Below are 24,000 nucleotides of genomic sequence, written 5' to 3' on the forward strand. Positions count from 1 at the left end.
CTTGATGTTTTCAGCTTAATACAAACGATCAAAATAAATTTCATTTTTATCGTAATAGCAATAGAAAAAGATTAGGATAATTTTCTTTAAATTTGGAACAAAAACAAACTACTAACTGAACAGGATTCGTTATAAGTATATTAACATATACAGAACGTGTATTTGTGAACGGAGTAATAAATATTTTAATTTATAAATCAAAAAGTAAATAAAAATCAAACTGAATCACTATTACTTTTAAAATGATAAAAGTATAAAACATGTGCTATAATGATGAGAACTGTGATATTATACAAGAAAATGAACTGATGCTTGTCTACAAGGAACAAAAATAAAAAATTATGCTTTATAAAAGCATAACAATAGTGAGTAAAAATATTATATCACTTACTGTATTCTCTTGAACCCGAATCCCGAGATACCTCCAGCGATGCGTCAAAATTGATAAACAAGATTCCAGCATCATTTTTGGAATAAGCATTCTCTTCATTCTTGTACTCTGCTAGCGTGAACTGATAGGAGATAAAGTAATGGATTAAAAATATGCTTCTCTATCTCTCAATATGTCTATATATATATATATATATATATATATATATATATATATATATATATATATATATATATATATATATATATATATATATATATACATATATAAATATATATATACATATATATATACGTACATATATATATATATATATATATATATATATATATATATATATATATATAGTGTATTATATATATGTATGTATATATATATATATATATATATATATATATATATATATATATATATATATATATATATATATATATATATATATATATATATATACAGTATATACACATATGTCTGTATATATGTGTGTAGGTTTCATGGCTTGTATATATATATATATATATATATATATATATATATATATATATACACATATATATACATATATATATACATATATATATATATATATATATATATATATATATATATATAGGTGTATTATGAAAATTATATTAATTGTATACTAATTTATTTATGTACAGGATATATATATATATATATATATATATATATATATATATATATACATATGTATATATATACTGTATGTATATATATATATATATATATATATATATATATATATATATATATATAAAGCTGTTTTCACATTTCTCTATCAAATAACTTGCAACCAAATATACCTCATCAACCATCTTCTGCAAAGAAAGCTTGTACTTCTGACGGTCAGAGTTCCACTTCAAGCCTTCGACCTCCAGTTTGAAAGGTTGTCCGCGACCCTTCTTACCCTGCTGCGTGTAGGAGAAGGATCCGCTGTGTGAGGACCACCAGGATTCACTTCCTGAATAACAATAAGATCGGAGGGAAGAAGAATTTTTAGAAGTAAAAACTCCTAAGCACATAACAAATGAGAAACAGACGACAACAACACAAACAATAAATGTAGCCGTTTCTAGTCCATGACCTTATTCACGAGTGGAGTTTGGTCAGTTTTCATCACCACGATGCCTACTACAGATTGGTAAGGGTGGAAGGCTTTAGTCTGATTGCTTACAGCAGATCAACCTATTATGGGTGGTCCTGACTAGTACAGGTCTGCCGATCAGGTGATTTGCAAATCCATTCACCGCGTCAAGGTATCCACATTCAAAATACAATAAATATGAGAAAAATATTACTCAATATTATATCTATAAGAAACTCGTTTGAAGACACTCCTGAGATATTTTACTTCCTTAAAAGTTAAAACGTAAGTATGATGTAATTTTTAAGCTTTACATCTAACACCATTTTTTATAGAAAATAATCATAATGCCAATGACAAACAAGTGTTCAACATGTCCAGTCACAAGAGCCCGGCAATTTTCAACGAGAAGATTATTAAGTAACTTGCTAATTGTAAATCGATGTCTTATTAAGACTAATCAGGAGAAGACCAAGCATACCTAAAGGATAATCAACCAAAGATTACATGAAATAAAAAAAGTGACAATGTACTTTAGGCTGTAGTATTATATAACTAAAAGAATTCTTTGTGAAAGGAAAGACAGATGGCTCAGATATTTCACAAGACTATGTCAAATAACATATCCATTAGATGAGAGGAGAATCGTTTAGATGAATAAGATATCAACATATATGACTTAAATTTTAGGACATTAGATTTTTTCATAAAATAAAAGCCCTTCTCGCAATACCAATATACTGTACAATCATTCCTATGTGATCTGAAAGAGCTATAGTCATGGCAGAGTTCAATGATGATATAGAGTAAACAACTGAGGAGTATATCTGGTTAAAAAATATTTGCTGAGGAGAATTCTAACTATAGGACTCCATCACTACCGACTGATTGATTGATTGAGAGTTTTCTGGTATCCTTGATGCCGCCATCACTACTGAACTACACATTCTTTTCCCTAACATATCATCCTCCTTTAGCTCAACATGACCAACCATATAAATGACTGATCTATTCTATCATATATGATAATATTTCTCCCACTCCATTTATGTACTTCCGTACTCATCACCTTTAAATCCTACGTATACATGCTGAAGGTTTATTATGATTCCATCGTTATTTTTTATAAGTACTGCTCAGTAATTTGTGGGAAATATAGAAGAATTAGTCGTAATTATGTTTGATTATGACAATAAAGCCAAGAGGGAGGGAAAACACTTTCAAAGAACATTAGATCATGATGTAAACAAGCGATTATTTCTAATAGTGTGTAAACTAGAAATTCGCGAAAAAAGGTTATATATTCGCTAAATTATGCTGTCAAGAGTACTTTACTAGTTCAGGTACTTCTCTTCCTACTCTATATTTTTCTTCAAGGAAGATTTGTCTTTACTCTAAAACGACGAAAATGTTTGCAAAACTTAATTCTCTATAGTGGGACTCTTTTAGAATTATGCGTAGCTTCTCTCTTTGTTTTCAAGATCAGAGGTATTAGAATAACACTATATTTGATTTTGGTAACTAAATGTCCTTCAAAATGATAGTAATTAACTTTTTAGCAATGGAAGCATTAAGACTTACATAAACATAAATAAGCAACAAAACACAACGTCAAAGAAAATATTAAGCTTTGCCGAAATTCATAATTCAATTAGGTTAATGGCAATTATATGACTGAGCGTTTACATAATGATGATGATGATGATGATGATGATAATAATCAATACTATTACTACTCATAACACTGTAATGATTTAGGCTCTTTAGACATCCATAATAATCCTCCCTTCGAGAGATTATCCCTAAAAACACGACACGAAACAAGCCACTGGACGTACTGTACTCACCAAATATTAGGCGCCCTTCAAGTAAGTGCTTGACGGAAGGGGTGATAAAGACAAGGTCAATTTGGGAGTCCTTTCCTTTGACAATAGTACTCGTGACCTTCACTTCAGTCCAAATATCTGGGAACTCGATCTCTATTTCCACCTTATGTCACGCCGTTGAAGGAATGCGTAAAAAAATAAACACAAAATACATGGCATTTGAGTAATGACATAATTTCTCTCTCTCTCTCTCTCTCTCTCTCTCTCTCTCTCTCTCTCTCTCTCTCTCTCTCTCTCTCTCTCTCTCTCTCTCTCTCCGAGTAGAATCATATTCTTATATTATATTATAACGTTGTACATAGGTATTTCAAGTATAAATCATGATTTTAAATCATTGTAACAAACATATACACATCTATATAGCTGTAGCCTATATAATTTTACAAAAAGTAAGAAACAATCTATAATTGATAAGTTATTTCTATATTATGGCTACCAGTCACTGTTATAGTAAGTGAACTCTATAATGTAACTAAATCTACTTGCAAAACTAATAAATGTTCCCATTAAAGTTTCTTTCACTACTGGCAATTAACATTAGCAAATCACAAATTAATCTATAATATTTCCTGAAAGCAGTTTTATCTTCATGGACAAAGGAAGTTAAGTGGCCAAGTGGCTAATAAACTTAAGTTACTGACATCTTCTTAGTGCCTTTTAAATGGTTGTAAAATTTTAACACCTCAAACAGCTGTCTGATCGTTTGCAAATGTTTTGCGCTTAAAACTAAATTATTCAACTGAACAATTTCTTTTAATATTATCAGTTCTGTTTTAATTTCAAGCTCCATAATGTAAGGTAACTTAATCTATAGTTCAAGGAAACGCAAGAAATGAAAGATGAACAGAAAGAAAGAAAATAGTTTTTCATTCAAATTTTAGCTTTCAAAACTACATCTATAATTTGAATATTATTATTATGTTAACATACATATAGTTGTTACTAGATTGGTAGTATTATATCATTCAACGGCATTACTGCTAGTTCCATATCTCTTTTGAGTTAATATTTATTTTCTATTTATCTGTATCAATTTTCATCAACCAAGGGTTTGCTGTTTTATAATTATTCATACATTCCATAATCTTTTGAGCCATATAGCCAAAATAAATTTGAATCCTCCTAGAGGTATTTTCAACTGAGATATTGTATTCATTAATTGCAAATTCTGCACCTATTTAAACTGATTCTTATCAGACTGTTCCTGAATGTTCATTACAGCCCGAATGAATGAAATAAGTACAGGATTCAATCAAATAATTTTATACAAATATCTCCAGGATCTTGAGGATTATCCCTACTGTACAAACCTCGTCAAATTTATTATGAACAATCATTATCAAGAAATTGTAGTCGTGAAGTAATTCATCCGGCAACTCCGAGTATGTTAAGTGGTCCTCAACCCTCAGCTTTCGTATCTTTGCTTTTATGTCCTTCTCCATATCGAGGAAGAGCCTGCATATAAGATGATGTTGACTAAACGTAGTTTGAGAAAAGCCTAAAAAATTTGACAAAATCTTGCGAGATAAAAATATTTTAAATTTCAATCAGGCAAAACATTTTCCTAGAGTCATATTTTAATAAAACTGTAAAATAGAAAGCTGTTTGGAGTTACAATTAAAAACCAAAACCTTCAAAAAACATTCCATTGATAAACTTTTTTTTCCCTGTTGTACTTTGAATTACAGGTGTCTTTACTGAGCAGACTTTGTATTTAGAAAAAACAAATTGAGAATCATAAATTCTTAGAAGAGAAAGTTCTCAGAAAATAAAATCTTAAAAGAGTTATTTTATGTGGCACATTTCTTAACAAGACACTATAGGAACTGGCAAAAGACTCTTGGATTTAACGGAAATAATGTCTGTTTATACGGCACGTTCTTAATTTTGAGAACTGATAACTTATTTGTATTAAACTAAACTGTTCTAATCAACATTTAAAGATAAAGAGTTAAAGGCAACACGCTTTCTTAAAAGTAGTTTTTATGAAGTATTTGATTTACTTAGTCATAAAATTTACCAATAGAAATCATGTTGAAATATATGATCAGCCACATAGAGCAGTTATCTCTTACTAGTTTTGTCTTTGTTAGTAAAAGATTAGCCTTTCCTTTATGACCCAAGTAACCATTAAAAAAGGTCAGATTATCAGAGGTATTCTCGAATATATCCATAAATATTAAAAGACTTCTCTACGGAAACTATAGCAACTGAAATGATGCACTGTTTTAGACACACGAATAACTCCGGCAGAACAATTACATTGAAGAGAGTAAAGCCCATGACCCAAGCTCTTCCAGAACTCAGGCTGTAAATAAGAAGATAGTAAGCAGTAATGCAAGTCGACGTTTCAAATGATATTATCCTCGTAAGTAACAATTCAAGGAAAATTAAGTAAAAATGTTTGTGGAAAATTAAGCTATTAGAAACAAGTCAAGCATCAATGTAAGAGATTTAAACTTAACCGTAAGTAGTAATCTTGTAAGAAAATGTTCGTAGTTAAAAATTCTGAAGAGGCTTTAACATACAACAAAATAGTAATCGCAGTAATAATTTACCAAAAGTAGTTTAATTTGTAGACACCAAAGTACCATTAGCACAAATTGAATAGACAGATGCTTGAAAGTATCGTAAAATTCATGAGCAATGAATGATACCATAGGTAAGCCTCCAAAGTATAAACGAATCTCATATATAACTGTTAAGTAGTAGTCAGGTCCAACTTTACCCTGTAATGCTCAGCCTTAAACCAGATCATATATAATCAATGTTATGTGGGGACAAAATCTGTAAGATTATTTATAACATATTCACATTAAATCAATAGATGGCAATAATAGTTATTACCGAGATATGACAATTGGATCTTATTCGTAATTTTAAAGATTTGAAAAATAAACAATAGTTTTCGGCATAATAGAATTGCTATCTGAAATTACTACAAAGAAAAAGGGGGATGCGTAAATTATAGCAAATTATTTGGAATTTTAGCAATGATTGTTTACCAAATTAGAAAATGAATAATATGAGCAAGATCTACAATTTAAATTGTAATATTATTATTATTATTATTATTATTATTATTATTATTATTATTATTATTATTATTATTATTATTATTACTATTAATAATAATAATAATAATAATAATAATAATGATAATAATGATAATAATAATAATAATAATAATAATAATAATAATAATAATGAGGTTAAGCAAAATAAAAGCAATATTTTTTTTTTACATTATGCTAATGGTTATTAAGAGAGGAATATTAAGCAAAAATGTTGGTGGGAAATTAAGCAAATAAGAATAAGTCAAGCATCAATGTAAGAGACTTAAACTTATCAGTAAGTAGTAATCTCGTAAGTAAAAGTTTGAAATAATAATTAATTTGATAGAGACTTCAACACACAACAAAATAGTAATCTTAACACATTTTTACGCAAAATAGATAACATTTATAGATACCCAGGCACCATCGACACAAATTGAATAGACAAATGCCTAAAAGTATTGTAAAATTCCTGTGCGATAAATGATACCATGGTTAAGCCTTTAAAGTATAAACAAAACTAATATATAACTGTAAAGTAGTAGTCAATTCCAACTCTGCTATGCAATACTTTGCCGTAATTTTTAAACCAGATCATATTATATTATTAATTTAATGTGGAAAAAATATATGTGCAAGATTTTTACTTTCTATTTACATTAAATCAATAGACAAATAGTTGGTGACAATGATTATTACAGAGAGAGAGACGGCAATCAATAGGAAATTGAATTTAAATTACAATGATTTCAAATAAAAAAAGAAAATAGTTTTTGGCATGACATAGAACTGACAGCTAAGAGAGTTACAGAGAAATAGGAGATATGTAAATTGTAAAAACATAACTACGAATCTTAACAATAAATGTTTACCAAATGTTAAAATGAATAGAAAACATTAACTATAATATCAGTAAGATCTACTTAACTTTAAAAAAAAAAGAATTAACAGTTCTAAGTAGGGATATAGTTATGTTAAAAATGAAAAAAAAATTGATTTAAGAAATTGAAACTATTGAATTGTAAGCTTGATAATAATAATAATAATAATAATAATAATAATAATAATAATAATAATAATAATAATAATAATAATAATAATAATAATAATAATAATAATAAAAGTGATATTATTTTGATATTATGCTTCTGGTTATTTAGAGATGAAAATTAGGCAAATAAGAGTAAGTCAAGCATCAATATTAACAGATTTAAAATTATAGGCTAATCGTTTAAGGAAATTACTTAAATGATCATCAATTCGATAGAGATTTCAACACAGTACAGAATAGTAATCTCAGCAAATATTTACGCACTATGGAGTTAAGATTTCTAAATTCCAAAGCACAATCGACACAAATTGAATAGAAGAATGCTTACAAATGATATCATAGATAAGTCTTTAAAGTAAAAATGAAGCTAATATATAACAGACCAGCAGTAATCAGTTTCAACTTTGCACTACATTGCTTAACCTTAACACAAAATCATATTAAATCATCAATGTAATGTGGAAAAAACTAAGAAGTTTCATTATCTAATAACATTAAATCAATAGAGGGATATATGGCAACAATGATTGTTAACGAGAGAGTGACAATTGGGTTTTATTCGTAATTGCAAAGATTGCAATATAAAAACGATAGTTTTTGGCATAACTTAGAACTGCCAGCTGAAACAGCTGCACAGAAAAACGAGTTGTGTAAATTGTAGCAAATAATTTGGAATTTTAGTAATAAATGTTTACTGAACTATAATGATAATACGAGCAAGATCTACTTAACCTTAACACACACAAAAATATAGTCATTCTAATAATAATAATAATAATAATAATAATAATAATAATAATAATAATAATAATAATAATAATAATAATAATAATAATAATAATAATAATAATGAGATTGAGCAAAATAAAAGTAAGATTATTTTGACATTACGCTAATGGTTATTAAAAAAGAAATATTAAGCAAAATTCTTGGTGAAAAATTAAGCAAGTAGAAGTATCAAGCATCAATGTAAGGGTTTTGAACTTATCAGAAGTAGTAATCTCGTAAGAAAAAGTGAAATAAATTTAACTATAAATTCATCGGAGACTTCAACATACTAGAAAATAGTAATCTTATATATTTACGCTAAATTGTTAAAAGTTTTAGACACCTAAGCACCATCGACACAAATTGAATAAACGAATGCTTACAAGTATCGTAAAATTCATATACGATAAATGATATCATAGATAAGACTTTAAAGTATAAACGAAACTAATATATAACTGTAAAATATTAGTAAATTCGAATGCGGCACTGCAATGCTTAGCCCTTACCCACATTATATTAAATCATTAATGTAATGTGGAAAGAAATATGTAGGAAATGTTTATTATACATTTGCATTAAATCAACAGAAGCATATGTTGTGACAATGTTCTTTACTGAGAAAGATGGTATTTAATAGGAAATTGGATTTAATTTGTAATTACAAAGATTTAAAAATGAAACAATAGTTTTTTATATTACATACAATTTCTAGCTGAAATGGCTACAGAGAAAAAGGAAACGTGTTGACCGAATGAGAAAATAAAAATAAAATTTTAATGGTAATATGATAAAAATCTACTTATTATTAACAAACAAATAAGTATAAATTTTAGGCAAGGATGTAGTTATGTTAGGTATGGCAAAAATGTTAGTTCCTTTGAGAAATAAAAACTACTCCAATAGTAAAGTCGATGATAATAATAATAATAATAATAATAATAATAATAATAATAATAATAATAATAATAATAATAATAATAATAATAATAATAATAATAATAATAATAATAGGGGTAAGCAAATGAAAAGCGAGATTATTATCACGTTGTGCCAATAGTTATTAAGACCGTTAATTGTAGTCAAACTCCATGTGAAAAAAAAAAAATATGCAAGTGTCTAATAATTTTACTGTCCGGATTAAAATATTTGTATCTTATTAGACAAGATAATAATAACAATACGAAAGCTCAAGAAATGAAACGAAAGAAAACTTACTTGTAAGTGTACAGCCAGTCTTTCTCTGGCCCCGCTTGTGACAGGAAAAAAGCAACTTCAACATTGTTGGGGCCTTCGAACTTTCGGGTGATCTTGAAGCTATAGCCTTTTTTCTCCTCGAGGAGAGAGCTGTGGAAGGTCAACTGCAGCTCTTCTCCGGGGTTAAACTGCCTGTGGAGGGAATGTTTTGGACACTTCTGATATATTCAGTTGTATAAATATATCTGTAATTCCTTCTATTGGAAAGACAATAAACATTATAGCTCCTCTTAGATAACTGAAATCCATTAAACTAACTCACTCGGTGTGTTGATTATAAGAATAAGAATGAGGAATGCATTCCAATTTCACGGTTATGGCTCTAATCATAGCAATACCACAAAGTTTAAATTAATACATAATTTTCTACGTCCTAGAAATTACTTATAATGTTGGAATTTTATTTCATAATCTTCCACTATTATTATAAGCACCACAAAATTTGGGTCCCAGTCTCATATTTCATAGATTACAGTATTCATATTACAAAAATTGTATTATAGAGGACTTAAGTAAAATACTATGGAATTCTTAGTCAAGTGACATGAAATTCGATCACTGAATCAAAGACTGGAAAGGTAGGATTATAGTTATAAAGAAAATATTAATAGAACCACAAAGCGAAGCAGAAAACTTACGTGAAACCTCCGGTGACCTGAAAAGAGAGCCCGTCTAAGACGAAAGCGCCAAGGGCTCCGTACATATTACCCGCTCTCTTGAGTTGCAGTCGGAGGGACCCGGAGCCACCTGGCTTCACGAGGGCTCCAGTTATCAAGCAGTCTTCCTAGATGTAATACACATTCAAACTTCGTTACTTTATTTTTTATAAAGTGTTTAGAAGTCAGGTTTAAAACAAGACTTAATTATAATGTTTACGAGCAGCTTCATGTAAAAAAAAACAAATGAATATTAGAGGCATAATCCTTCCTTCCTTTGAGTGCATTGCCTATCAAGAGATTTTTTCCCAAAAAATAAAACATTCATCATTGACATTAGTAGCATCCTGACGTCACATCAGTGGGTAAAAACATTTATGCACAGTCATAAATCCACACTAATTTTGAAATTCTTCGTTTAATTGGAGAGAGAGAGAGAGAGAGAGAGAGAGAGAGAGAGAGAGAGAGAGAGAGAGAGAGAGAGAGAGAGAGAGAGAGAGAATGTCATCATAGCACTCCATCTGGAAATTACTTCTCAATCACTGGCAATGTGAAGAGTATAATTTCAGTGTTTTCAGACATCACGTTTGTCATTTTTTCTACAAAAAATGCACAGTGCCAGACAGGTTGTTTACATTCTAATTTTATTAGATATGATGATAATTTCAAATATTTTCAAAGCAACTCTTTATCTCTTCAGGTTCGATATTTTGTCAAATGCTGCAGATAGGATTCTTTTCAAATATCTATGTGAATATATACACCATTCTTAGATGTCTGGATACATAGATATACCAATGAATATTTTAATTGTTTTTGTTATTTACCTATATTCAATGTTTTTAAAGCCCAACCAATCTACGAAAGTTCAATAAAAATAAGATCATTGTAGTACAGAGCTAGAATGATTTAGTTTTTATTTATGAGTTTTGTATTGGAAGATCGCCATTATAAAGAGTACATTCAATATCACATAAGTCACGAATTACATAATTATTTGTTAATTCAGTGAGGATGTTTCAAAAGGGAACTACCCTCCAATCACAAAAAAGAAGAAAAAATAACTATAATAGTCCTAACATTGATCAAATACAAAGAGAGTTCAAACACCTACTCGGTATTCTTACCTCTTGCGATTTGCAGTCCACATTCATGACGTAGTGGAAAATACCGTTGATGGACACCCTTCCTGACATTCCAAGTTTTACAGGAGGGTATGGAGGCTACGATAGAAAAGCGAAATCAGTTTTAAACCAGTTTCAAATTGAACTTATAAAAGGTAAATTATTGCTTACACGATATGTGTATATTAGCAGTAAATATAAAATATGTAGCCTAAAAGATATTGTTTAAATGTTTTCATAACTTTTAAAATTATGGTTTGGGAAAAGCAGACATACAGATAGGTAGATCAGCTGATAGATTTTTAGAGTGTAGGACACTAAAGGACAAAGTAGATTCGAGCATATATCAACTTCTGCCCATAGATAAAATTTAAACATCTTTTCTATTTTGTTGACTAGCTGAAGAAAAGTTTATAAATTAAAATCATTTGATGTGATAAAATGACCATTGTTTATATAAACCGTTCACCTTTTTAGATACAGAAGTAATAGACTTTGCTCATTTCCGCCTAAAGGGATTTCTATCCCTGTAAAGTGTCTCGACCGGAAAATATTTATTGGAAATAACCAAATTCAAGATTGGCCTTAGATTGTATATCTATGACACAAGCAAATTTCTCTGTTGCGACGAATTGGCTGTAACATATACAATAGCTTTACATGAATTTATATTTTAACTAAAATATATTATAAAAAAAAAGTCTTTAAAGGGGATGCAGCGAAAAATGTCAGCGAATCAATTTATAGCCCATAAGGTTAATGAAATTTTATGCTTTTGGAAACTGATATCAAGGAAATCTATTACTGGACACAAAAATTTTAGAACGATAGCTTTGAAAAACAATTACCCATATAGTTAACAATCATATGTCCTATCTATGAATGTTTACATAGAATTCCAAAACAAATAATTTGCTTAGAAATTCATCAAAATGCCCAAATAGTGAGGTAAAGAAATAACCGCCGAACAAGTCTTCTTCCCCCAAGTGGTTAACTATTGCACTGTAATTGTTCAGTGGCCACTCCCCTCTTGGTAAGGGTAGAAGAGACTTTTTAGCTATGGTAAGCAGCTCTTCTAGGAGAAGGACACTCCAAAATCAAACCATTGTTCTCTAGTCTTGGGTAGTGCCATAGCCTCTGTACCATGGTCTCCCACTGTCTTGGGTTAGAGTTCTCTTGCTTGAGGGTACATTGGACACCCTATTCTACCATATTTCCCTTACTACTGTTTTGTTCAAGTTTTAATAGATTTTATAGGAAATATTTATTTTAATATTCTTACTGTTCTTAAAATATTTTCCTTGTTTCCTTTCCTCACTGGGCTATTCTCCATGTTAGAGCCCCTTGAGCTCATAGCATCCTGCTTTTCACACTAGGGTTGTGACTTAGCAAGTAATAATAATATTAATATAAATATCATAAACGCAGTTTGATAGGACGTCAGAATAGCTAGCGAGTTAGCAAGTGTTTTTAGCATACAATTAACCCCTTACCTTGGATATTCCGAACTTTACTATAGCGTCCAAATCGTTGAAAGACGACCCTGGATAGTCGTAATTAAAAGCAAACTGGAAGATGCGACCACTCTCCATCCACTGCAAAAGGGAGACCGCCTTCATTTCCTTCCAGCCCACTGATGTTTGCAGTACTCCTGGAGATAACTGAAACAAAACAAAACAAAACAAAAAAATATAAAAACCGGAAATGGTGTTAATGCTGGAGCACTTGTTTCTATGAGTTTAAATCTTTAATTACTAAATATCTACGATACTTGTTATAAATGGGTAAAATAATCCAGAATGAATATTATGTACTGTATATCATGCGAGGCAAGCACTAAAGAAAACTAGGAAAAGAATAAATTAAAGATAAAAATTTAACCAATAGACACATACACACACACACACACACACACACATATATATATATATATATATATATATATATATATATATATATATATATATATATATATATATATATACATAAATCTATATATATATATATATATATATATATATATATATATATATATGAGTGTGTATGTGTGTACTGTATATATATCATAAAAATATGAACTTCCTGATTCTAAAGTATTATGACATCTGAAATTAATTTTCTCTTGGTATCATAAAACTTTACTTTCAGAAATATCCATATATCAGACGTCTAATGGCATACTATTTCTTATCTTCCCGTCATCTACCAATTCTATGCCTTCACGCGAATAAATATTATAATTCGACCCTGACATTAAACTTTTCACAAATACACTGTTAAAAAAAAAAAAAAAAAAAAAAAAAAAAAAAACGTTATTTTAATCGGAAATTCTCGTTAAAAATTTACTGATCTCAGCCATATTTCAGTAAAATAAAGGCGATCCTAATCTTACCTTACTTTGTTCTTATATTTTATAGGTTGGTGATAGTGATATCACTTCTTTAAGTCAATATATGCGTTTATAAAACTGTAAAAATCCTGGAATAAATTTTGCCAGGCATTTACCGTTTTTATGCAATTTTTAAACAGTGTAGGGAAGAAGCTATCTACTTAATTTGTCCGTCAAAATACATGAGCAGCATTTCATTCCTCACCTTATAGTATACATGTCCTCCTGGGTAATCTTCATGGAAAGAATGGAAGCCCAGATTCAAAATAGAGTCAACTGGAGTCCACTGGGCTAAAGCCTTCACTGCCCCAATCTCTTGGAAGCCGAGAGTGACTTTCCCGTCTGCTGAAGTCTGAAAGAGTAGAGCTTTAGTATTTTAATTGGTTATTCTAATGAATTCATTTATTCGGCTTATGGCTTACCAAGTTTAATTAGTTAGAATCTGAAGTATACTTTCACTTGCTTATTCACCAAAATTAAGATGTATGAAATATTAATTTCGTTACTTTATTTGTATGTTTGTATTTAGTCATTGAAATTATATTTAAGTGTATATTCATGCATAAAAGGTAGTTGAAATAGATGGTGTCTCAGTAATTCAATATCCTAGGAAAATAGAAAATGAAGCCACATATTCAAACACTGAATCTAAACAAAAGAACAAGTTTATAAATAGTTTCTTATGAAACTGGTAATCAGAATTGATAAAAAAAACGTTATAAGTAAAGCACTCTCATTTGAAGTAAGAGATAGCTTATGAGCATTGAAATTTATTATTAGAATCTATTGTGACTAAATTTCCTTGAAATTTCTTAAAGTAACTTAGTAAAAAGATGAAGACTAGAAGCAATGTTAAAATGAATATCCACAAATCAAATATATCAAAGACTATAATTGTTAGGATTAATTTCATTTTGAATATTACAAAATGATAGATGTTAAAAAACTAATATGACAAATATATATTATAAAAATATCCTTCGTACGAGTATTTTGCATTCTCTAAAAAAAAAATGAAACAGCTTCTTATGAAAATTGTCCGAAGAAGGCCAATATCTGAGTGGATGAATTTTTTTTTTTAACATTATGTTATTTTCCACCAGTGTAGTATTTTTACTTTGGATATTAATCAAGATAGTGTTGTCTTACTACCATAAATTCCCACTTTGTAAAGGAATTATTACCAGAAAATTATAGGTCCTCAACCTATGAAAGAAATATTACTTGAAAATTATAAACCCTCGAATTATCAAAGAAATATCATAAATCCTCGAATTATGAAAAGAAATATTACCATAAAATTATAGATCCTCGAATTATGAAAGAAATATAACCTGAAAATTATAAACCTTTGAATTATGCAAGAAATGTTACCTGAAAATTATGAATCCTCGAATTATGAAAGAAATATGACCTGAAAATTATGAATCCTTGAATTATGAAAGAAATGTTACCTGAAAATTATAAACCCTTGAATTATGAAAGAAATATTACCTGAAAGTCATGAATCCTCGAATTATGAAAGAAATATGACCTGAAAGTCATGAATCCTTGAATTATGCAAGAAATATTACCTGAAAATTATAAACCCTTGAATTATGAAAGAAATATTACCTGAAAGTCATGAATCCTCGAATTATGCAAGAAATATTACCTGAAAATTAAAAATCCTCAAGTTACGAAAGAAATATTACTTGAAAATTATAAATCCTCAAGTTACGAAAGAAGAATTACCTAAAAATTTAAAAAATCCTCAAATTACGAAAGAAATATTACCTTAAATTTATAAATCTTCGAATTACGAAAGAAATATTACCTGGAAATTATAAATCCTCGAATTACGAAAGAAATATTACCTCAAAATTATAAACCCTCAAATTATGCTAGAAATATTACCTGAAAATCAAAATCTTCAAATTACGAAAGAAACATAACCTGCAAATTATAAACCCCTTGAATTATGCAAGAAATATTACCAGAAAATTATGAATCATCGAATTATGAAAGAAATATTACCTAAAAATTAAAATCCTCAAATTACCAAAGAAATATCAACTAAAAACTATATATCCTCAAAATACGAAAGAAAGATTTTCTAAAAATTATAAATCCTCAAATTACGAAACAAAAATTACATAAAAATTACAAATCCTCAAATTATGAAATAAATATAACCTAAAATTTATAAATCCTCAAATTACGAAAGAAATATTACCTAAAGATTATAAATCCTCAAATTATGAAATAAATATTACGTAAAAATTATAAAATCCTCAAGTTAAGAAAGAAATATTACATAAGAATTATAAATCCTCAAAATACGAAAGACATATTACCTAAAATTTGTAAATCCTCGAATTACGAAAGAAATATTACCTGAAAATTATAAGGAAACGACCCGAGGTGATCGCCGCTGACCACGACCTCCACTCTCGTCCACGGGGTCGAAGGATCGACGTACACGACAGAATGGGACGACTTCAGCGAGTCGTTCCGAGCCATTCCATACGAGATGACTCCGAAGGACCGCATTCCAGACCAGATACGACCATTGAGGGAGTAAATCCCTGTTGAACGGGTCAAGCTTCCGTGGATACGACCCATCTCTGGGTCGTTCTCACTGATTAGCCGAAGCTGTAATGTTGATAAGAAAGCTTTTGATAATTCTGTCGTTAATTATTATTTTATTTATTTAGATTAGCATCTATATTGTACCATTCTTTAACTACTTACTTTATTCCAACCTAGTTATCATTGATTTGATAGGCTTAACTTGAGCAAGAAGTTTTTTTTACGGCTGGCAACATTCTGTTTCATCATGTGGTCAGCAATGATTTTGTTATATCTTTCAGAAACTGATAATAGTTCTTAAACATACATCAACACACACACACACACATATATATATATATATATATATATATATATATATATATATGTATATATATATATGTATATGTATATATATACACTATATATATACATATATATAGATATATATATATATATATATATATATATATATATATATATACTTATATATATACATATATATATATATATATACATATATATATTTATATATATATAAATATATATATATATATATATATATATATATATGTATGTATGTATGTATGTATGTATATATATATATATATATATATATATATATATATATATATATATATATTGACAACGTTGGGCACATATTGTTAGCCCAAAAATATCAATAGACGAAAATACTAACTTCGATCAAGTATTACTCTTTTGGAGGGTTTCATATATATATATATATATATATATATATATATATATATATATATATATATATATATATATATATATATATATATCATTACATAAGGAAGAGAGTTCCTTGAATCGCCTTTCATACGTGAGACAGCATATCTTAATCTATCTACAATGGTTGAGATTGGTCTAAAATATCGGCAATGGCATGTTTCCCATCCTGCTAGTACCTTTAATCTAAGAGTGGCCAAGGAAAGCAAATAGTCACTGTAAGAAAATTTTGAAACAGCTCTAATCTCGTTTAAGTGTCAACATTTGCAGCAAGCCTATATAACAGCAGTGGTTACTTATTCATGATACTCACATCAACATCGTATTTCTCACTTCCTGCATGTAGGCTTTCCTCACTACTCCAAAAGAAATTGGTCTTCCTAGCTTTGACTTTCAGCTTAAGCTCTCCTGTGTGTGGACTGTTTCCCCTGAGTAGCGTTTCGAGCAGAAGCGAAGGCTGTCCTACGTGTGAGAAGTCCTCATTAACGGAGTCATCGTCTAGGAGGTAGTCGTTCTCAGCCGTGTCCTCATAGTTTTCGTAGTAATCCTCTCTATAATTGGAGTCGTCTGCATCTTCTTTCTCCTCAACGTGGGTTTCCAGTTCTTCAAAACTACAAAGGAAAGTTATTTGTAGCGAGACTATCTTCAAGTCCTATCTTCAAAATTTCAAATCGAATAATATGTAGTCAAACAATCTCAAGGCAAAGAGGCAGTCATTAAGCCTGCTGAAGAATATTAATTGTATTTTTGAAAGGAAGAGATAATTATCTGACAATTTTGAACAAATTTATACTCAAACTTCTAATAATCAATTCACCTGGCAGAAATCGCAAGACTTCAGCTGTTTTAAGTTTTATTTATGGTTTTGCGTCCTCTAAGAATTATTTCTTCAAACTGAATATCATTAGAAGTGTCTTTATAAATGCATCTAATAACATTAAACATTGATTAACCAAGTTGGTCTAAACATCTTTATCCCTTTCATATCAAATCAAATTCATAACAAATTGTTTTGGAGACAAAATAGAAGGCACATCTTTACCAATAACAGAACCTATACAGTATATCATAATTCAAAATAAATGATCCACAAAAAAATTAACAATGTCCTCGGTTACGTTATCATACTTATCATCATGGTGGATCTACAGGATTCAATAATCCTAAGAGTAATTACAACAATATGCATGATGATTGATCCAGCTGCTGTGTATGATTCGTACAGTATCACCTGTACCATAGATTTGCCTATTGTAAGTATTATAAACTATACTGTAAGTAATTGTCATAGATAAATATACTGCATATTATTTACATAGATTTCCTAACAAATATAAATCAAATAGATTCATTTGCTTCATGTGATCTATATATTTCTTCCTAATTATAATTTGTAGAGCCGAGAAAATGCATAGCATTCCAATAAACTCACAAATTACTCAAGATTAAAAACTTTCATAATACTCATGATTCATTGCATCTTGTAGACTTCCTGATTCCCAGAAGTTTTCATACTTCTTATGGTTCATAGTAAATAGTCAATTACTTATGTTTCCAATAAACTTACCTACCATCTATGATTCCAAGAAACTAACCCACGACTAATGGTTCATAGTAACTAGTAAATCACCTATGATTCCAAGAAACCTACCTACCATCTATGATTCCAAGAAACTGACTCACGACCAATGGTTCATAGTAACTAGTAAATCACCTATGATTCCAAGAAACCTACCTACCATCTATGATTACAAGAAACTAACTCAAGGCCAGTGGTTCAAAGTAAATAGTAAATCACCTATGATTCCAAGAAACCTACCTACCATCTATGATTCCAAAAAACTAACCCACGACCAAGGGTTCATAGTAACTATACTATTTTTTTCTTAATGAGGCGCATTTGCACAGAGTCGCGGCGGTGCCCTTTTAGCTCGGAAAGGTTTTCTGCTATCTGATTGGTCAGAATTATCTTGTCCAACCAATCAGCGATCAGGAAACTTTACCGGGCTAAAAGGGCACCCCTGCGAGTCGGTGCAAATCTGCCTCACTAAAAAGAATTGACTATTGTCAATTATCTATGATTCCAAGAACCCTACCTAATATCTATGGTTCGTGGTGACTAACCTACTTCATAGATGTTCAAGACTCACCTACTCACAGCTGTTGAGTTCGGCTGCAGTAACCTGAAGTGCCAGGCAAGCAAGTAAGACGTTTCCGGGCCTGCTTCAGCTGAAAAACTAACGTCCGCCATGGATGCTTTCAGACCGTTGATTTGCGAGTTAATATCGCCACTTGCAGTGTAGTACATTCCGGTGGGTGTCAAAAGAGTTGCCTTTGGGGTTCAATAGAGGTAAATGAAGTAAATTATCGAAACTGGCTTTGAAAAAGTAGTTGGTAAATGCATCAAAGTTTAAAAAACTCCAAAAAATATAGATTGTTTCTGTATCATTTCTTTATTAAGTTAATGGTATCCACATGATGTCCTTCAGAGTTTCATATCAATGAAAAAATGGGTCATGAGAAAGTTCTAATAGGCACCGTAGGGATACTTAACTCAAACAAATTATAGATTATTTCTGCTTCATTACTTTATCGTGTAAGTTAATGGTATCCAAGATATGTCCTTCAGAGTATCATATCAATTCAAGATGGGTCATGAGAAACTTCTAATAGGCACCTTGAGGATCCTTAATGTAACTTTTTCATTGAAAGAATAGTTGATATAAATAACAGGAGAATTATTACCTTTCCAAAGTGGCGGCTGTTAATCCATTGTTGTCCAGCTTTTGCTTGTACGACCCCAACCCAGAGTAAATGTTTTCCCTCCTCAATCACACGAACCTCCTGCCTACCAGGATGTCACACTACAGGTTAGTCGATTTTGGTTTACTTTGGCTGGTTTTCTTAGAAACAATAGCTTGTTCTTAAGTTGCTTAAGTTATATTTAGAACGTATGGCAATTAAGTGATTTTTAAGCCTTTGATGAGTTTTGACAGTTTGTTCAAATTCCTTGAAATTAATTTGGAAATCTTAATAAAAAGTTGAATTAATTCTAACTGTATCAACTAATGTATTCTACCATTAAATATATATATATATATATATATATATATATATATATATATATATATATATATATATATATATATATATATATATATATATATATATATACTTTCATGTGGATTTATGTAACTCATATTAAGATGGAACTAATTTTATCAATTTCACGCAACGATCAAATTTAGATTTTCGTTGTTGTTTACCCTTGCTAAAGAGTAAAAGAGGGAGATAGTAACCTCCTCTCTACACTGACCTTGAATAAACAGCTCTGAGCTCAGGGTTGAAACTGACGGTCGCATTGAAAGCGGAAGTGACGCTTCCTACTTGGTCACCTAACAGCTCCTGAAGGACCATTTCTGCTGCTGCTATATCCACAGACAGGAGGTCAGCCTCGGCATGACCTACCGCGAGAGACTGAAGGGCCCAAAAAGCCAATTCCCAATTCAGGTCATAGAAGCCCAACTTTTGTACTGCATCGAGAGAGATTGTTCCATCAATGTAGTCCTGGAATGAAGAGAAGTTATCCTTTGTGATCCAATCAATAGCTTAATGGTTAACTAAGGAGCTCCGGATAACTTGCTATCAATCAATCTGTAATTATGATTGTGAAATTACCTATTTAATGATCTTCAACATAGAATTTTATGCATCTAACTAATTTAGATTATTTGTAACATTCTTTTACTTGGAAGCTCCATATGACAATAATAGAAAACAGATCCATAAAAATCATAGGTGGGTAGTTCCTGTCCCAGAGCTCCTCATCTACAGAACGTCTTATATTTAACCCCCTTTCAATCCTTTAACTATGGTGATTTGGACATATTTGACGGTTATACATATAATCCTTTGATATATATATATATATATATATATATATATATATATATATATTTATATATACATAGATATATATATATTTATTTATATATATATATATATATATATATATATATATATATATATTTATATATATATATATATATATATATATATATATATATATATATATATATATATATATATACAGTATATATATATGTGTGTGTGTGTGTGTGTGTGTGTGTGTACGTGTGTGTGTGATAATGTGGACAGATGTAGCAGTTGTAAAGGAAAGGATTTAACATGAATACAAAGTAAACTGCGCTTACTTTATTTATACTTTGAATTTGCATTGATAATATTCATTAGTTATTCCTGAAGGTTCTAATAAAAATATATGAACATAATTAGCAATTTTCTTATGAGCAGGCATGTTTTTTCTTTTATTATCTCTGGGGTAAAGTGCGTCACTTGTAATCGTGCAATGCGTCACTGTTGGCTCATGCGCCATAGGTTGGTCACCCGTGTCTTAGAACTTTAGAGATATAAACTCTACAAATCCTTCACATCAATCAGTCACTGTTGTCCAAGAGCAGCTACTCACCTTGAAAGACATTTTCGCCACGGATCTGGAAACTCCAGCAGCTCCCGTGTGCTTGATTTCAAGATCGGCTAGCTGATCGGCCGCCTGGACGGCTGATAAGGCAATGTCACACGTATTTCCGGATTCCATACAGTTCACACTGCCAACTACGCTGTTAGGAGAGAAGTTTTGATTAATACTTTAATGCCATCCGAGTGTCCACGATGAGTTCTTTAGTTTAAACTGTAGAATTTGAAGGAAGTGGAATTACTAGAAAAGTATTTGATAAAAAAATACGTCAGATACGAGTATTACCACAATTTTATTATTATTATTATTATTATTATTATTATTAATTCTTATTATTATTATTATTATTATTATTATTATTAGTAGTAGTAGTAGTAGTAGTAGTAGTAGTAGTAGTAGTAGTAGTAGTAGTAGTAGTAGTAGTAGTAGTGACTGAAAACTGTTTCTGAAAACCATTTAGTTTTATAGTGTCCTCTACTCGTCTTATTGTGTTCTTTCTTCAACGTTATATGGCACAACAAAGTCTCTAAATGCATAGAAATATATTCTACAGCTTCAGCCAGGATAAGGTGAGTTGATAAGTCAATGTCACCTGTGTATCCAAAGGAATAGGAATCATGACCGGGACAAATACACTAATTATTTATGATTCTACTTTAGGTGCAAATTATTCTCATGATAGAGTTAATCCGATGTTGTAAAGCATTGGCTGTTAAATTCTTTAATATATATAGATAGATAAATAGATCATTATACAGAGAGATACAATAGAAGAAAATCATAATAAAAGGATCTTTTTACAATCAAGTCAAAATTGCCACTCACTTTATAGGACTAATCCATGTATCCAGTTTAAAGGAATTGGAGACTCCACACGAAAACATTTCAGGCTTGTTGTTGTAGATAATGACGGTTTCCATGGAAACGGCCGGACCGGGATCCATCCTCATCTCCAGCTTGTTCTTGATTGATCCTCCCCTGGCTTCGGCCATGAAATTTTCCACTTCTATCAGCTGACCCGGATATACTACCTGGCAATTGGAGTAAAGTCCTTCAGATGTAATAAGCCCTGATCTCTGATTGAATGGTGCATGTATTTAGTTTAAAAAAGTAATGAATCACTGCCTTTTTGTTGGGCATATTGATTATGCATGCATACATACATACATACTTTCATACAATCTGTAGCCTAAATATATATATATATATATATATATATATATATATATATATATGTGTGTGTGTGTGTGTATATATACATATATATACATATATACACACACATATAAATACACACACACACACACACATTATATATATATATATATATATAATCATTTATCTGTTTAAAGATCCTAGAAGTAGTAGTTGGATTTGATTAGTAGGTACTATATATATATATATATATATATATATATGCATGTAAGTTTATAAAACATTTCCCCTTAAGAGACATTATCATATACATTTCTTAGAAAACGAACCAACATCATAGTTAGTACGCAAAGAGAGACGCAAATACTACAGTGCATGAATTCAGACATTTATTCTTTGACTCATCCAAGATTTAAAGGGTAATGAAGGAGACCCTTCATGTACACACCCCATAAACAGGCCTATTGTGCAAACATTCGGTGTTCATAGCCATAGAAATATTATTTTCATGACCCTTCTGAGACCAATCACAGAACCCACCAGCCTATTAGCCCCCTATCTGGCAGACACAGGTAAATATCATAATTCCAAGACGGGAGAGGTGGAACAAGTCACTGAATGCTCACCACAATCTTCAGCGACCTGTCGAGAGCCAGCAGGTTGTGATTGACGTAGTGCACGAGCGACGAGGAGTAGTCTTGCGTCCGAGGTGACCAGGATACCTTCAGGAAATGCTTAAATTCATCTTCCCTCAGGAGGAACTCGTGTTCTCCCGCCCACAGGATGCTCAGGGGGACGTAACGTACTGTTGGAAAATGGTATAGAGTCAGTCTAGGTTAGTTTGATCGATTTTTTAGATTATCATAGCCTCTGTGCCATGGTCTTCCGCTATTTATTGGTAGAGTTCTCTTGCCTCGGAGTACACTCCGGTATACTACTCTCTCTGTTTCCTTATTTCCTTTCCTCACTGGGCTAGTCTCCCTGTTGGAACCTTGGGCTTGTATCATCCTGCTTTACCAACAATGATTGAAGCTTAGCTAGTTTTGATGAGTGATAATAATGCCTTTATGGGGACTTAAAGGTGACCAATATCAAAATCATGCCAACAAGGTGAAGGCAGGTGCTAAAGGGGATTAGAGGCCTAATATGGTCTTCTGGACTCATCAATCCAACTGTAACGAAAAGGTCAGTTTTGGACCTTAATCTTTTCTGAGTTTATGTATTTATAAAGCAAACAACAATATGGCTAACGTTAACAATAACCATACATGGTACCCTACTAGTGGTCCCTAGTCCCAGATTTGAAAAAATTAAGTTTAAAACAAGATAATATTGCATCGCTTTGGTATACGGAGTAATCG

The 24,000-nt window shown here is 30.5% G+C and overlaps 1 protein-coding gene across 1 annotated transcript in view; it reads right to left on the reverse strand.

Annotated features, from left to right (window-relative positions):
• The window catches only part of LOC137615757 (uncharacterized), an 81,801-nt gene that overhangs the window by 16,232 nt on the left and 41,569 nt on the right, over positions 1–24,000 (reverse strand). The window contains 17 exon segments of the mRNA XM_068345467.1: positions 392–512; positions 1,216–1,373; positions 3,344–3,485; positions 4,693–4,837; positions 9,476–9,646; positions 10,153–10,298; positions 11,298–11,393; positions 12,788–12,955; positions 13,889–14,035; positions 16,060–16,317; positions 17,300–17,597; positions 19,137–19,318; positions 19,732–19,834; positions 20,303–20,553; positions 21,476–21,626; positions 22,310–22,515; positions 23,266–23,444. Of these exon segments, the coding sequence (XP_068201568.1) occupies positions 392–512; positions 1,216–1,373; positions 3,344–3,485; positions 4,693–4,837; positions 9,476–9,646; positions 10,153–10,298; positions 11,298–11,393; positions 12,788–12,955; positions 13,889–14,035; positions 16,060–16,317; positions 17,300–17,597; positions 19,137–19,318; positions 19,732–19,834; positions 20,303–20,553; positions 21,476–21,626; positions 22,310–22,515; positions 23,266–23,444 (2,922 nt within the window).

Source organism: Palaemon carinicauda, chromosome 2 (assembly GCF_036898095.1).
Source record: "Palaemon carinicauda isolate YSFRI2023 chromosome 2, ASM3689809v2, whole genome shotgun sequence".
NCBI lineage: Eukaryota > Metazoa > Arthropoda > Malacostraca > Decapoda > Palaemonidae > Palaemon > Palaemon carinicauda.